Below are 16,583 nucleotides of genomic sequence, written 5' to 3' on the forward strand. Positions count from 1 at the left end.
CTCTCTCTCTTTTTTCTCAGTGAGAAGTTTGGATGAAAAACCATTGACTTTTGTCTTCTTCTTCCACAGCGATATCTGGCATGATTGTTCCTCCCATGTGAAAGAATTGCCTTGAAGAATTTTATTAATGAAGAGGTTGGATTCTGCTACAGCGAGTAATCTGATACAAGTCCCAGAGTGGAACTTTTAACTCAGGCCTTTTTAAGAGGAATCACAATAACTGCAGATTTTTAAACAAACAATATCACCGACCTTGCAAATACTGAAATTGGAAAGAATCTGCAAGTGCAGGGTGTTGGTTAAAGCTGTACCTCCCAAATGTTTGGGGGACATATTTATTCTGTGTTGATAAAAGCAAATCCACTTTCTCTTTTCTTTTCTTTTTTTTTTTTTTTTGAGCTTAACTCTGCAATCATTTGTCTTTTATAAACCATGAAGCTGTATACAAGGGACACTATAAATAAGACTCCATGTTTTAATTTATGATGTTTTTAAAGCTGTGTAAAAGGAGAATGAAGTGGTGATATTTACAAAAAAAAGTTAAAAAAAAAAAAAAAGAAAAAGAAAAAAAGAAAAAAGCTTGTATGGGACAGAATAGGAATGCCAGTTAGATTTTTTAGGAAACTAAGGGTCGGCTTTTGCGCCTTAAAGCATATCAAATGGTAGTTAGCTCAGACAGTGCATTTTCAGTATCTAACTTAACATGCCATCCCTTAGCAGTGCAAGCTTATTTATCTCTTTCGTATTGTTGTCTTAAGTAACTGTGTAAATAAATGCAGCCTGCGAAGTTAAAAAGTGATGTTAAGTGATCACATTTTTCCCTTCTACTCAAAAATCCAGTGCCTCTAGACATTGTTAAAACCGCATATTTAAACCTGATGTCATTTTCACTTTTAATTATGTCAACGTCTTCTGAAGCCGATGGCCTCTTGAGAGCGTGGTGGCACACACAGTGTGCCAGAGTCTCCTTCGAGACTTCATGGAACAGGGTCCAGGCACAGAGTTCCGCATTATGCCCTCCAGTTATCAAGCCAAAACCCGACCTACACTCCGCCATGTACAAGTTTAAAGTTTACTCATCTTAAATGCTGACTTAATACCAATCCTCCAAAAGCTGACAGAAGCAAGATGGCAGGTATTTCCGATTCCCCATTCAAGACAGTGCCCCGTCAGTCGACCCTTACATTGTAACATAATAATAGATTAAAAGGGTAGGTTAAGTGCTTTGGAATTAAGAATAAAAAGAAACTGGGAGAAAGGAGGAGAAGGTTGAGACTTCCAAAACATAGTTTTCTGTTCTATGGGAATTTTTGCTCTCATTATCTGGGAAGTGTTCTTAAAAATAAGAATTAATAGCAAAGATGCAGCAAAGCTATGAGGATGCATTTGCCTGATATTTTTTCTTTGCTGTTGTGTTTTTGTATGTAGTTATAAATACTGTAGATTTTTTCGTGATTTTTTTTTTGCCAAAGTTGTCATTCTATTTATACATTTTAATGTCTTAAGACAGTTTTTCAATATCACACACACACAAAGATTTTACTGCATATTTTGCAAAGGAAAAAAAAAAAGCTCAGTACCTTTAGCTTGCACATACTTGCAAAGTTAATTAAAAGGCTTTTTGTTTTAAAGGGGATTTTGTAAAATATCCATATAAATAATGTATTTATCTTTGGGATTTGTACATTGCTTTCCCCTTCTTCCTTTTCCTCCCTCCCCCAATTTATTTTATTGTGTATGGTTGCTATGTGAAAAGTGCGTATTTGTTTCGTCACCTACAGTTGTATTAGCTGTTTCAATGTGATTTTTAAACTTTCATTTATAGTTATTTTTAGTATTGTTTTAAACCATGCTTCAATTTTTTTATTTCCACCCAAAAGCCATTGTCTATTTTTGTATTATTTGTAAGTTAAGAAGTTTTTTCCAATATATGGCAAAAAAAAAAATAGTAGCATATTATTCTTGTAGCATTTAGTTCTGTAGATTAAAAAAAAAATGTATCCTTTGCTTTGGAAGCTTAAAAAAAAAACCTTAATGCTGTTTTACTCTATTAATATGCATGGAATCTCTCCCTCTGGAGTGACGCATTTTGTGCATTAAATTCGGGGGAGAAACTTCATAGAAATCAATGAACATACTTTCTTTCTTAAGTCTGCTTGTATATTTCCTGTCTTTCACGTAAATATAAACCAGCAGATTGGATGCCTTAACAATGCAAATCATATTCATTTCACTTGTACGTTGTAACTGTGCACCAGAACTGTCAGTCATCACTAACATTCTAAGAAAAAAGAAGAAAAAAGAAAAAAAAAAAAACAAAGAAATCGAAAAGCACAAAAGAACTGTTTTGTTACCTTAAGACAATGTAACTTTTTCTAGTAGAGCAAGAAATTTACAACAATGCTGCAACTGTGCATGCCCCATATGGATTTTGCAATGGTTTTCACTAGACTGTCAAGAGTTGCGATTTTTATGGGTTAGGGTGGGTGGGGGAGGGGAGTTTCGGGAGGGAAGGGAGGGGAGGAAAGCTGATTTTTCATGGTGAGAAATAATGATGATTAATAATAATAATAATAAAAAAAAACTGGAAAATGTAAGCAAGGTGGACGCATTGCTTCTCGGTACTCAGAAAGGTTGTCTGAATTCGTGTGGTAAGCGCTGGCCCGAAGATGTGTACAATTTAAAGCCATATTTTGTCTGGTGAGTCCCTTAACTGTTTGTGAAGGACCGGTTGGTCAGCCGGTGAGGTGTCCGGCTCAGACCCTGACTACAAATGCCACCCATCTGTCAGCCATGTGTAGTGGTTAGAACTTTTCTTGAAATTCCAAAGAGCCTTTACAATATGTATAATTTGTGTTTCGTTGCCTCTATTTATATTGATTAGATGAAAAGACGTTCTGGCCTCTCTGACCCTCTTTCTTCTACATAAAACTTAACAAGTAAATGATGTTCCCCTAAACACAGAATATGGCTTTAAGAAGCAAATGAAATGGAGATTTAGATTAAGATTTCAGTTTTGGGGGAAAAATACAGCTTCTGGATGACTGGACCGCATAATATGCCCTGGCCTCACATTGTACTAGAATGCAGCTTAACGAAAGTCATCTCTAAATCTACTAACCTTTCACCTTCTTATCAAACTTTTTGAATAGACACACACTGTACAGTTCAATTGTTAGAGAACCTAACTACTGTAGAGATTGTTATAATTAATTTTTTTTTTTTGCAAAAATTCAAGCTGTAAAAACTTTTCAACTTTCACAATATTTAATTAAAGTTACTTCCTGTCTGTGATGGCAGCTCCTAGTTGTGTATTCATTTCAATAGTTCGGATGAGCCAAGGTCCAGCATAATGTAAAAGGTCTGCGTTTGCAATCACTCAGATCAGTGTTGACACCCAGAGAAAAGTCCTGGGACACCCACTTTCCTTCTTTGTAAATCTCTGGGGATTTGTTAATCTGCGATGCAAATTGAACACGCACAGCGTACTGCTGCCCTCTGCCGGCAGCAGCTGGATGCACACGTGCCCACTCTGGCCCACAGAGGAGCCAAGAGCCCCAACAATTTCACCAGCCAAGCAATGAGATCCCCCTGCAGGAGTGAACTGTGATTCCAGGATCTAACCATTCCAGAACACTATCCTCTATGCTACAAGTCTAAACTGAGCTTTTCACATATGGCTGGGAGTTAATCCCGGTGAGGCGCCTGATCAATTAAATATGTACCCTGACCCTTTGATGAGGAGACACGTGTGAGCTCAAAACCTTCTGTGATCTACAGTTTTAAATGCCAGGTGGATAAGACACTTTCTCTGTTGGAGAAAACCAAATTTATCTAGAGTCAAACATTCCACAAACACCCAATACGTACACAATCCTGTAACTGTTTCACTTTAAATTTCATCCTGATTATAAGTCTTCTAAATTGCACATTCAATGCTTTTCCTACTTTGCAAATGTTAGACATGATAAGGTTAATGATGCTTATAAAATGTCTCGAGAACTCAGCAAATAGGCCATAGACCAACAGAAACTTGATGGTCAGAGTTAATAGGGTGTCACACAATCGCCATCACAATCATTTGTGGTGGGCAATGTTGATATACTTCTGCTCCAAAATAGAGCCCAATGTGAGGTAATGAAAGAGTGTAATGAATAATAGGTAGAAAAGCTACCATCCTTTTCTTAAAAAGGGGAATCTACGTTGATTAGTTTGGTCACTCAATATTCATTTTTGGAATTCTATATTACATGCAGATCCCTGTTTTAAATGCAGGAGATTAAAAAAAAAAATGAAGAGGAGTCTGCCCTCAGGACACTCATATTCTCAAGACAAATCTATACTCAAATCAAGCAGTTGAGAAAGGTCAGAGCGAGACAGGCATGCTTCTATGCTCCACAGAATAAGAGAGACATCCGCTCCTCTACAGACTGGCTTCTACTTCCTTAAGGCCTGTTTCTTAGAAGGAATATTCATTTATTCATTCATCCACCTTGAAGGTTTACTATGCATCTGGCACTGGCCAGGCATGGTGGACTCAATAGTGAGCAGACACACTGGCCATGCCCTCGTGGAGTTTACAGTTGAGTGGGACGAGCAGATACTAAGAAAGCACACAATGGCAATAATGACAATGAAAAAAAAAAAGTCTAGAATGCTCTGAAGCACATGACAGTGGGATCTGATTTAACCTGAGGGGCTGGGAAAGGTTTCCAGAGAAAGTGACATTTGAGCTGAGAAGTGACGGATGGCGGTAACCGAGTGTGGTAGGCATCTGAGGCAAGTATAAGGAGCCGCGCTTTGGGGGCAGATGCGGTGCATTCGAGAACAGAAAGCTGTGTGTGTGGAACACACAGACGTATGGGGCAGCACTGTGGAGCTTGGGAAGTTCAGTTCAGGACAGATACTGAGCACCCACCATATGCCTGGCATTGTACTAGATGCTAGGATGCGCTCAGCAAACCAGTCATAATTCCTACCCATAAAGCCCAAGGTACTGTTTATAAACTCACAGCCCTGTACTTGTCCACAGGGGCTTTGCTGGTTAAGCAGGGGTGAGCTGGGGTAAACCCGGACATGCAGAACCTCACTTGTTCCAGGCAGTTGCTCCCATGTGGAAATGTGGGCTCGGTGATGCCCATCTTTTAGTTTTCAAGAATGCCAGATATATTGTTGGGTTTTGTTATGTTTGGTGTGAAATTTTCATTTTTTAAATGTTGTCATCTAACCCAAAAATAGTGCTTTCGAAACACTGCATTGAGCAAGCAAAGTCCATGAGCTCTAGAATGTCAGTTTGGGACCTCTGGCCAAAACACACGTTATTGAACGAGGTGTTTACACAGTATGATTCAAAGGTCATGGTGATATGTTCTATGCATGGAGCTCAAGGAATCTGGTAAAGAAGGCCATGCCTAACTGGTGTCAACTGGGGCTCTTGAAGGAGATAAGGGAAAGAAGGGCATGGAAAGCCATAGCCTGTGCTTTTGGAGCTGGCTATGTGAGAGAGAAAATAGTAAAATCAGTGGGAAGGGAAAGGAATATGAGAAAATGGAATACACAATTGGGAAAATTTCCCTATACTCTGCAGTAGCCGCGCTCTATGCAAATGTATAGATCAGTTTTGTTTATTTTAATCTCCTTTTGCCGCGTGGAAAGACCTTCATGAACGAGTTCATTTTTAAGTAGATTGCCAGAGAAGTAAACGCTTTCCAACACGCCACGCTCGGGGCCATGCCTGCCTTAGAACGCACCAAATCCCTCACATCCTCAAGAATGTCGCTCCTGGAATTATTGTCCTTTCTCTCCAAACTCGTCAATTTCTCTTACCTCAATATTATTTTCTGATCGGCCTACAAATATGACCTCATCTTAAAGCAAAACAGAATAACGATTTTGACGTCATTTTGTCTTCCATCTGCCCACCGTCTCCCCGCTCTATTATAGCAAGTCCCCTCTAGACAGTTATGTGTCTGTCTTCCTTTCAGTTCTAGTCTCTTTTCATCCGTATTATAATAGATGTTAACTGTAATGATGAAGAGCAGGGAGTCTTAAACACTGTAAACACGGGATCAAAGGTACATTTTAGAAGTATCGTCCTGGTAGCTACATAGAGGATGAATTGGAGAGAGGCAGAGGAAAATGGAGAACACTTAGCAGGCCACTGCAATGGTCCAGGCAAGAAATGAACAGCTTGGACTTGAAGAATGAAAAGGACGAAAATAAATAAGATTAGAAATACTTAACATTGTGATTATAATCAACAATACTGTCTTATATACTTCAAGGTTGCTGAAAGACTAGATGTTAAATGTTCTCACCACAAAATGAAATGCTGATTATGTGATGGAGGTGTTAGCTAACACTATGGTGGTAATCATATTGCAATGTGTAAATATATCAAATTAACATGCAGTACACCTTAAGCTTACACACTTTTATATGTCAATTTTATCTCAATTTAAAAAAAAGAGAGAGAGAGAGAGATTTAGGGAACAGAACCACCAGGAAATGGTGATTTATGCAATGCGGGGATTGAGAGAGAGAAAAAAAATACAAGATAAAACTTAATTTTCTGACTGTGGAAACTGTTATTTCAGAAATGGTTGATTTCTCTGTTTGGGCTGCTATTAAGCTGCGGAGCTTGATGGTGAAAACCCTTCCCACTGTTCCCTTTGCCTCTCTTTCCTCTCCCGAGTCCGATCCTCTCCTCCACAGGCTTCTATATTTACATAGGGAATGAAATTCAGTTCCCGGAACTGGAAATATTTAGTTATTTTTTATTTTTATTTTTTACTTAAGCATCAAGCAGTTTTATTTCTTCTCTCTGGAGAGTTCTGCTACAGTGGGACTGATTTTTATCTACTTAGCATACTCTTTTCCCCCCACCGATTGTAGAATTTCCACATTCTATATTAAGAACGAGAGTTCTGAGCCCTGGCATGAACTGCAGGCCCGAAAGCTGGCTGCCTGCAGGAAATATCTTGCACCGGGAGCTATGCTTTGCAGACACTAGTGTTCCACAAAGGAGTTAACAAAATGTCAACACAAAAGGGAGCATCCCGCTGATGTCCCATTGATGTCGGTTCATTGAGTAACGTAGATTCGGGTGCGGTTCTGCCAGGTTAGTTAGTAGTGGCCATATAATGAGGGCAGCAAGGAGAGGTGAATTAGAGCCAGGTAATTGCCATGGCCTTCTCTAACGTGTTTGCTTATTTGGAGTGCTCTTACCGAGGACTCCCTTGTGTCAGGCAGTATGCTGAGGGCTGGGGTTTGATTGTGTCTTAAATAGTCCCATTTTCTTTCCTCACTACTGCCTAAGAAGGACACAGATATGAATCCATCAGTCAACACGAACATATAATTCCACACCGAGATCAATGCTGCTATAACCCTAACAGACCTGAGAGAACATATCTCTGTACAAATTCAAGCTTACTTCAACACCTAAATTGGATTCTTTATTCAAATCTCTTAAAGGCCATTAAAAAGAATCTAAAGTCTACAGCAATATCTGTTACAAATCTTTCCTCCTTTTTCAGTCCTCACCATATTCAGACCCTAGATTCATCAGTCTATCTGAGAACAAGTCTATTCTGAGGCTGCATAAGTTTTCTTTTTACCTTCTCCCTTTTTCCATCCCCCTGACTGCATTATTTTTAACCAAGTCATTTTCCCAGCAAGAAAGCCCTTCCTCTTCTGCAGAGTTGGGGAACAAGGAGATATTGGGGCTGGCCAAATGTGATTCCCTTTGGCAGGTTGTGGGAGAGGAAAGTCCATAAATACTTCCTTGGTAACAACACTTGACCTATTATATTTTGAGGGACAAGAATAGGAACCCATGAGCACGAGATGCAGCAATCCACTTGTGTTTGAGAGAAGATAGGAAGGAACAGAACTTAGCAAGGCAGACCTGGCGTGGAGCAGAGAGGGGGCTTCCAGATGGAGGCAACAGGTCACCACAGAGTGGACGACGGGTGCTACTTGGTTTCCCCCCACAGAATGCTCCTCCTTCTCGGTCCATCTCTTCGGTCTGACATTTCCTTTTTTTCTGCTTTCTGTCATCGTTTCCTTCATCTCTATCTATGCAACAGTGCTGACCGGTGTTAGACTGGCTGGTAGCTCTCAGGCAGAGCCATTACTTGGTTATTCCAACACCCCTCTGGGCCTTGGTCAGCTTCTCTTTAATCCTTAAAAACCAGTTGCAAAGGTTAGGGATCCCCAATATTGCTCTTTACAATCCAAAGGTAAACATTCCTGTTCCACACTCCATGCTTTAGAAACTACCACAGCCCAAAGTGCTCAACTGAAAAGGCCAACATTGAGCCCCCAATTTTTTTCTCCACAAGCACAGAATATTAAGGTACGCCCTCAGGTCCAGGAAAATGCCAATTTGCTTTATTGAACTTGAAGGTGAATCTAGAAGAAGATGGTAAAAATAAACAAGGAGATGGTATTAATGGCAACTGGCATTCCCTGTTGGTACCTTCATTCGTGCGAGGTGATATTCTATTAACTTTATAGAAATGTGTTAAATTCTCATAATGGTCATGTGATATGGGTGTAATTATCCCCAGCTGAAAATGAATTCCTCCACAACCGTCAGCCTTGTGTGAAGACAGAGGGTTCCTGTTGGACCTTGAGGACCATTTATTTAAGACATACCGACGCAGTAGTTAGTATATCTATGGAATGTATTAACCCAATAATCAGTATATAATGAAAATGACTTAAAAAAAAGAAATCACTCATATTTTCTAAATCTCAGTTCCTCATCTATTATAAAGAAATGAATGAGTATTTAACTTGAAAGTGATCTAAGAAGATAATGGTAAGCCTCATAATGAGTTATCATTCAATGCCTAGCACATATTATCTACTCTGTCAATATTAGAAGTTGTGATACTATTGTGTGTGTATGTGTGTGCAGATGGATAGATAGGTGATAGATCGTAATATGTTTAAATGATCTAAAATAATAGATATTAGGTTGTTCCATATTTCTTGATATTATATGTAACATTTTAATGGGCATTCTCAATTTCAAAAAATAAAATTCTTTCAAGTCCTTCCTACTTCTTATAAGCTAACTATACAGTATCCTTGACATCCAAAGGGCCACCCCCAAAAAGGGATCCTCATTTAACAAAAGAAAACTTCCCCAACAACTTCCAAATTGAACCAAAATTCAATTTGTGGCCGATGCTTATCATAAGCACAAGCAGACATCTCCCTTAAATCATTTTTTCTCTCTTTATACTTTAGAACCAGAGAAGGTACCAGCGAGCTCCAGACAGAGAAGAAGAAGAATCATTCTGAATACTGTCAGATGCCAAAGGAAGTGAACTCTGGGTAATAAATTTGCAGGACAAAGGTTTAGCACCGATGCTGAGGATACAAAGATGGTGAAAGTGGGAGGTGGGTAACTTGGGGACACAAGGAAGAAGAGTAAAGAAATATTTCTTTATGTTGGCGTCCATAAATTATTTCTCGACATGTGATCCTGCTAAGCCCCTTCATAGTTAAAACACACACACACACACACACACACACACACACACACAAAAGTAAAAAGTCTAGGTGAAATGAGATTAGGTGAAATTTAGATATAATAAACAAAGTTATGGCATGCACTGTTAAGAGCATATTTGCATTCAGAATGAGAGATCTCTTGAAATAGCTTCTCCCTCTTTTACTCACTCACTCAAATATTTAAGTGGCTAGTATGGGCCAGTCTTTGTCCTAGGAGCTGGGTATAAGAGGCCCTTAACACAGGCAGTAATCTGGTACGAAAACAAAAGCAAATTAATAAGTAAATGTGTAATTCCATGTGGAGAAGAGCCCCGTAAGGGGAACGGGCAGGATGCTGTCTACCTCCTCATCTTACGGATATCGGGTGTGGCCATGCAACTTGCTGTGGCCCACAAAGCATTAGCCGACATACTACATACAGAGGCCTTCGATGTGACTCTTGACATTTGGCTTGGTTCTTACACTGCTGAGATTCACCACGGGAAAAGAGTCCCCTCTGGACACTGTTGAAACGTCAACCTAGGTCCTGAAGTGTCCACACATAGAGTGGACGAGAGCCCATCACCCCAGATCTGAACTGCACTGACCTTCAGCCTGATGCAGAGTCACCCAGCCAAGATCAGCTGTAAAGCTACGACCGTGAAGATTACCACTTGCTGTGGCTGTCAGCCACTGAGCTCTCCAGCGGTTTGTTATGCGACATTACTGTGGCCATAGCTGACTGACACTGAAATAGAAACTTTGAAGTGGGTGCAGTTGTAAGAGAAACCTGAAAAAATTATTTGACGCTCAGTAGTGGGTGCTGAGGAAACAAACAGTAGGAGGTTAGGAGAATGGCGAGCTGTGTTACGCAATGGTAGAACACTTGGTAACAGTAGTGCCTCTGACGGTCTGGAAGGGCAGACGTGTACCTGTTGAACTCAGGGAGGGGGGTGAGGGGGTTCGAAGACGAACTGGCTACACACAAGTAGCCACATTAAATAAGATGCTACCTGAAAGAGATGAGCTCGATTTTGTTTTAGAAACAAAATTGAGGGAGAACACAGAGGGCTCAGAAAATCTGGGGCGTGCTGGATTGGAAAATGATAGTTTCTCATTTCTAGACTCCCCATCCTCAAAGTAAAACAGAGCCTGAGGGCAAAGACCAAAACAGGAACATGGCCATTAAAATACGGCCCAGGGGCACAGTCTAAATCAAGGGTGTGGCCATCACAGCCTTTGTTAAGAGCTCTGAAAAGTTGAAGCGGATTCCTTCAGCTGGAGGAAGGCTCTTCTAGAAAGACTGGTTTGCACAGCAGTCTGAGGTGTCCGAATTAAGAATTACAGTTAACTTTAGAGAGAAAGCCCTCAGTGCGCCTCTTCTCTCTCTGTCCATAGAGATTTCTCAAGATTGAATCGATTCCTTTACTCATCCAACAGGCACTATGCTGGGTGCTGAAAAACCAAGGTGAGCAAAGAAGTGGTCTTCCATCTAGTGGGAGCTGCAGACCTTCATCAGATATTTCTTTGACCGATACAGTATGGCAAGTGGTTCTGAGGGCTCTGCAGGAGAACAGGAAACCCAGAAAGCAGGAGTGAGAGAACTGGCTGTGTCTGGGCCACCGAGCAGGGGTTCCCCAGAGAAGACGGTGTTCACGCTGAGATCTGAAGGATGATTAAGGTGAGAAAGGGCAATAGAGAGTGAATATCATGTGCGAAGGACCTGAAAAAGATCTGTGTGGTTGGGGCAAGGGGAAGAGAGGCGAGAGACGAGGCCAGATACAGGGCAAGACTTGTGGAGGTCTGCTCTTGCGTGAGGAGCTTGATTTTTATCTAAAGAGTGAAAAAGAGCCATTAAAAGGCTAAGAGTTTTATCGACCATCTTCCAAGAGACTCAGGCAGACATTGCTGACAAATATTGGGGGGCACCTGGAAGGTAGTTCTCCAACGACTCTCCTTCCGCCAGTGGGCGCCTCTGGGCTGGGGCGTAACGGACAGCTCTGTTTGCCTCACACCCAGGATGCCACGTGTCAACTTGCAATAGCTGGTTCACCTTTACCTTTCCACGAAGCCCGTTGTGTTTTAAGCTATGCCCATCAGATCTTGCGAGGCTTGATATTTATTTTATTTCAACGATCACTCTTTTTTGTCAAGTGCAGTCTCACACACAGCAGGTGAACCTTAATAGCTTAAGGAATAAATAGAAAACTGACGGGGGCTCACACCCATTAGCTAATGCATTACTAAGCAAAAGGGACTCTATTCCACCCCGGTGCACTTAGCCCAGGGTTGCTAGGAATTTTAAAGACTCCAAGCTAACGCTTCATGGGCCCAGGGGAAAGGAGCTCAAGCTCAAATAGGGCTCCTTTGATAGACAGGTGAATGAATGCGGCTATCATTATGTAATCACGCAACTTAGGAGTTATTTATTTTCAACTGCGCAACGCATTCTAGAAACATACTGGAGACACTTGGCCTGCCAACCTGGTATGTTTGTGGCTCTCACCTGGCAGACGGAAGGACTCCGAGGGGAGAATCGCTCCGCTGTCTTGCTTCTCCTCACTCTACCGGTGTCCCAATATTTCATAGTGAAAATAAGGAAAACCGGGCTATCTCTGAAGCAGAGGGGCCTGATGCTCGGTGATCTGAAATGCTCCCTACTTTTGCAAATTAGCCACCTCACACGTTGTGCCAAGAACTTCTAAACACGGTTTTTAATCAGTCATTTCAGATATATGTGTCTCATTAGCATCTGAGCAATGCAATCGCTTTTTTTTGCCCTGAATCTCATGATTTTATTGGGCTATTAAGAGCTTGATTTGTGGGTCATGGGAACAGCAAGAGAACTCATGCCATTGATCACATCATCCAGGGGGTGCAGCGGAAAGAGGAAGCCAGCTAGTGTGGCCCCAGGACAGGCTGGAGGTGCCGGGGGCACCGGCCTTCAGAAGCCCCGCTCACGCCTCAGCAGAAGCAACGGCCATGGCCACCAGAACTGCCCTCCGACACCTCTGGTGAATTAGAGAGTGGGGACGAAAAGACTGAAAATGACCTGCTTCTAAGGGAGGCTCTTAACATGTGAAACTCCAAACAGGCTTTCGGGAAAAGAGACCAAAAAACCCAGTGAAAGAACCACTAAGCTATTCATTCCCCAACGGGCTCACACTCTGCAGAATCAGTAGCCAGTGGCCGGTGATCAACCTCTTGATCTTCGCTTTGAGCCAAGACTTTAGGCTCCCAGCCCCTTGTGAGCCGATAACCTTAGAGATTATTTCTCGAATGCCCTCACTTAAAGACGAAGCGGCTCAAGGAGAGGCAGTGTCCTCCTCAACGGCGCACAGCAAGGGCAAAGCTGGCACTGGTCGCCTGCTCCCGTCCACACCCCCAGTCGTTCTCACTCCCTGTCTGTGGTTCCCCAGTCTCTGGTAAAAAGGCAATTGTCCTCTTCTTTCTGAGAAGTTCTCATACAATAATATCCAAGAAATATTAAAATATGTCATTTTTCAGAAGGCCCATGGAATTCCTCATTTTTAAAGTCAATTTAATGATCTGCCCATTAGTACGGGGACAGAATTCCCTGGGGCTCAGGGGAAATTAATTAGCAAGCAGGCAAGTCGAGGCTCCTCTCGGAGCTCGGCCGGCCGGATGGGACGGGCTGTCCTTAGTGGGAAGTGCCTGCAGCTCTCTGAGCAAGAGATGATGGCCCTTCCGACAGCCCCGTGCATCTTCTCTTGTTCTGCTCGCCATTATCAGCAGCACGTGTGCGGCTTCTTCAGTCACAAATCAGACTCCATAATTCTCCACCCTGAAGCCCTTTGACAGCTTCCCATCACGTGCGCAATGAAACACCTGCTTCTTTCTCATGGCCACAGAGCCCTCCACGACGAGAGCCTTGCCTCTCCGTCCACGCGCATCTCCTACCCCTGTCCCCTGCGCTCCGTGCTCCAGGCGTCTGCCATGCTCTGCCACATGACAGAACTTCTGCATTTGCTCCTTTCTCTGTCTAGAGGGATGATTTTTTCTTTCTCTTTGTATGTCTGGTAACTTCTCATCCTTTAGGTTTTGACTCAAATCTCACTTTCTCAAATGGGCTATCCCTAAATCTCCCCAATCCCGATCCTTTCCAACCCAGACATTCCCTATGGCTGGTGACATGGAGCAGACAAGTGAGTTGCCAGGGCGGAGGGGTGAGACCGAAACGAGGAACACCTCGGCGGCAAGCAGCCCGGACGGCGACTGAGGACCACACAGGCCACGGCGGTTCAGAAAAGATGCTGAGAAGGAGGCTCAGGGAGCTGAGGCCCCAAAGGTCTGGGAACCGCACCAACACCCACCTTGGAGAAAGGGCATCGAGGAAACCCTACCGTGACAGAGACTAGGTTTCTGCCTCATCCTTGGAATAGGATGAGAAACTAAAAAGCGGCATTTAGATAAAAAGAAAGTTCCAGTTCTTGCGCATCTGAGAGTCTGGGCTTACGGCTGCGCCTGCTGCGCCCTTTTCCTAAGGGCCTCTGGTTGTCTGCTCCGTGAGACTCAGCTTCCGAACACGGGCCCTGAGCCGCATTATCTGCTGCGTGGGGAGGGTAAAACCTCGCTCTGCCCACGTTCTCGTAGTTTGCAGGGGCACAGCATCCATGCAAAAATACACACAAGAAACGCCAGCCTGCAGACATCAGAACCCGCTGGCCCACATAATCGGACTGCAGCCCCCACAGCACGAATGCTCCGGCAGGAGCGCGGGGGTGCGCAGCTGCCGCTTGCATCCGGGGGTGGGGGGCTCTCCATCCAATTTAAACTGAGTTTCAAGTTGATTTTGGAGGAAATTTATACAGCTTACAGGTTTAAAGCCTTTCCCTCATCCCAGAGGACAGGCGGGCAAGGGGACGGGAATGAGGAACTGCTGACATTACTGAGACGACAGAAAAGCGAGGCGTCCCCGGGGGGACAGAGAGGGACGAGAACGGAGATGCAAAGAGGGCGGATGACAATTGTCAGAGGAGCTTCATCACTCTGCTGTGCCTCTACCTGCTCCCGACTTCTCCGAAAAATGGTCCTTTGGGGCCCAAACTTTCCCAGTTTCGTCTCAGCCCAAAGGCGAGTTGGTAGGTAGTGTGAGCGAAATCGTTTCAGGCATCTCGGAGTTATGCGTGCGGGCAATGAAATGACATTGTTTCCGCTTTCAAAATAAAGAGAAGAGTTTTTGGTCTCGGAGAGCTCAGGAACGAGAACTAGGGACGGCTGAGCCTTCGAACTCTGGGAGTCCCACATCCCCGGTAAACACACAGATCTCAGAGACGTAGAAGAAAATAGTCTGAATAAAGAAGATGCAGCAGGAGTTTGAAGGCGCAAGGGAGGGAACACAGACTCTGCCAGCAAAGAGGAACTTTCTTCGTTTAGCGAGCATGATTACCAGGCTCTGGAAAACACAGGCCATTTCTTATGCTCTTCTTATCCTTACACTCTCTGCTCAACCGCTGAAGAGAACACAATTCCCCGTGCTAGGCCTCATAATTTTCCAGATTACCCCGTGACATAATTGTGTGGTTCCAAATGCACAAAGCTTTGTGCTTTTCCATCCAGCCTCCTTCCTTTTGCAAATGAATGGATGTTTGAAACGCAGCACCTTTAAATACAAAACAAGCGAATCAAAGTCTCTGAATCCAGAAAAAAAATGGCAATTGCAAACGAAGATGCACAACGTGTTTGTGCCTACTAGGCCGAGGCTGAGAAATTAGGGCAAGGCGCATTTTCTAGGCAAAACTCTATCCTTGATTTTTCTTAATCAGTAAGTGCCTCATAGGTCCAAGCTGGCAATATTTGGTGCCGGTCATGCAGCTGCGGTGATGTCTACTCTGTCTCAATACTCCTTATTGATTTAACAAATGCGGTATCTGGAAAATGGGCTATCTGATACCTATTTCCCGTGCTACGCCCATGCGGCATGTCACTCGCTTTAAAAAAGCGTGCCTTACCCTTTCTCATGCTGTCTTGCAGAAGAGCTATAAAATGGCAGAGAAGCGGGCGCATGTGCATTCCCGAGAAATGTGCTTTAAACATCTCAATTTATTACCCGCCCGGCTGTGGCACGCGGCAGGCGTCTCCCCTGCTCCGCGGAAGCCGCCCTCCTGCCCTCCCACCCTTTGATATGCAACAAGCTGGGGCCGAACCAGCCTCTCTGTAATTTCAATTGCAGGCGTCTTTGGAGACCAGTGCTTTGGCAGAGAGGTGCGAGCGCCCCAAACTGGACTCCATAATGAAGCCCTCAAAGCTGAGAGGTTTTGCAGAATTTAATGGGCTTTGGGGGACAATTTTACCAGCTGATTTCCAGGAACACAAATATTCAAATCACTCAGCCCCTATTTGAAGGCGCATCTGAAGGTGCACTCTACAACCTGCTTGTAGCAGGCTCTTTTGAATCTTGTCCTTGAAACAAAAAAAAAAAAAAAAAGGGAAAAAAGAAAGAAAGAAATGCAGTGCCCCCTGGGACTTTGCCAGCAGAGACTCTGGGTAAGTGCAGAGTGAATGCAAAGCCCTGCCAGGAGGCCTTGGGGCTGGAGGGAGAAAGTGGATGAGAGAGATGGAGATGAGAAAGGCCTTCGGCAGCCATCGGGGAGGCGATGGCGAGGGGGAGAAGAAAGGGAGACACGCACTAGAAACAACAGAAACACAGGTGGAAATGGCCTTGTGGGAAATCAGCCTGTCAACAAACAAAGCTGGAGGCTACAAACCACCGCCTCACCAGCCCGGCTGCTGGGCAAGGAGATTGTTCTGTAAATAAATAAGTGGTGGCTCTGACTGCTTGGAAATTAATACTGACACCATGAGAGCCGCAAATGACTCCCTTTCATCAGGAGCAGAAGCGCATGCTTTGCAAGGGAGTCTTTATGCCATTCCTCCTTTTATTTGGCTTTGTTTTCTCAAGGAAAGTAAATTAGAGCCACTTACATCAGCAGCTCAGGTTAAAGAAAGGGGAAGAAGAAAGAGAGAGAGAGAGGGAGGGGGGAAAAAAAAAAAGAGTTTCATTTCATGTACCAGTGGTTTAGAACTTCATTTAGAGCTAATCATACCCCCATCTT

General features: G+C 43.4%; 1 protein-coding gene and 1 long non-coding RNA gene across 10 annotated transcripts in view; one reads left to right on the forward strand and one right to left on the reverse strand.

The window, feature by feature from the left end:
- The window catches only part of EBF1 (EBF transcription factor 1), a 369,063-nt gene extending 365,766 nt beyond the window's left edge, over nt 1-3,297 (forward strand). For all 8 annotated transcript variants that reach the window (XM_016167041.2, XM_016167042.2, XM_016167043.2 and 5 more), the window contains exon 16: nt 70-3,297. In XM_016167041.2, coding sequence (XP_016022527.1) covers nt 70-101 — 32 coding nt within the window. In that variant the 3' untranslated portion in view covers nt 102-3,297. The remainder of the gene's footprint in view (nt 1-69) is intronic.
- LOC107521894 overlaps nt 1-16,583 on the reverse strand; it is a 278,462-nt gene that overhangs the window by 5,363 nt on the left and 256,516 nt on the right. The gene's annotated exons all lie outside the window — the stretch shown is intronic.

This window comes from Rousettus aegyptiacus, unplaced genomic scaffold, assembly GCF_014176215.1.
Source record: "Rousettus aegyptiacus isolate mRouAeg1 unplaced genomic scaffold, mRouAeg1.p scaffold_m13_p_7, whole genome shotgun sequence".
In the NCBI taxonomy this organism is placed as follows: Eukaryota; Metazoa; Chordata; class Mammalia; order Chiroptera; family Pteropodidae; genus Rousettus; species Rousettus aegyptiacus.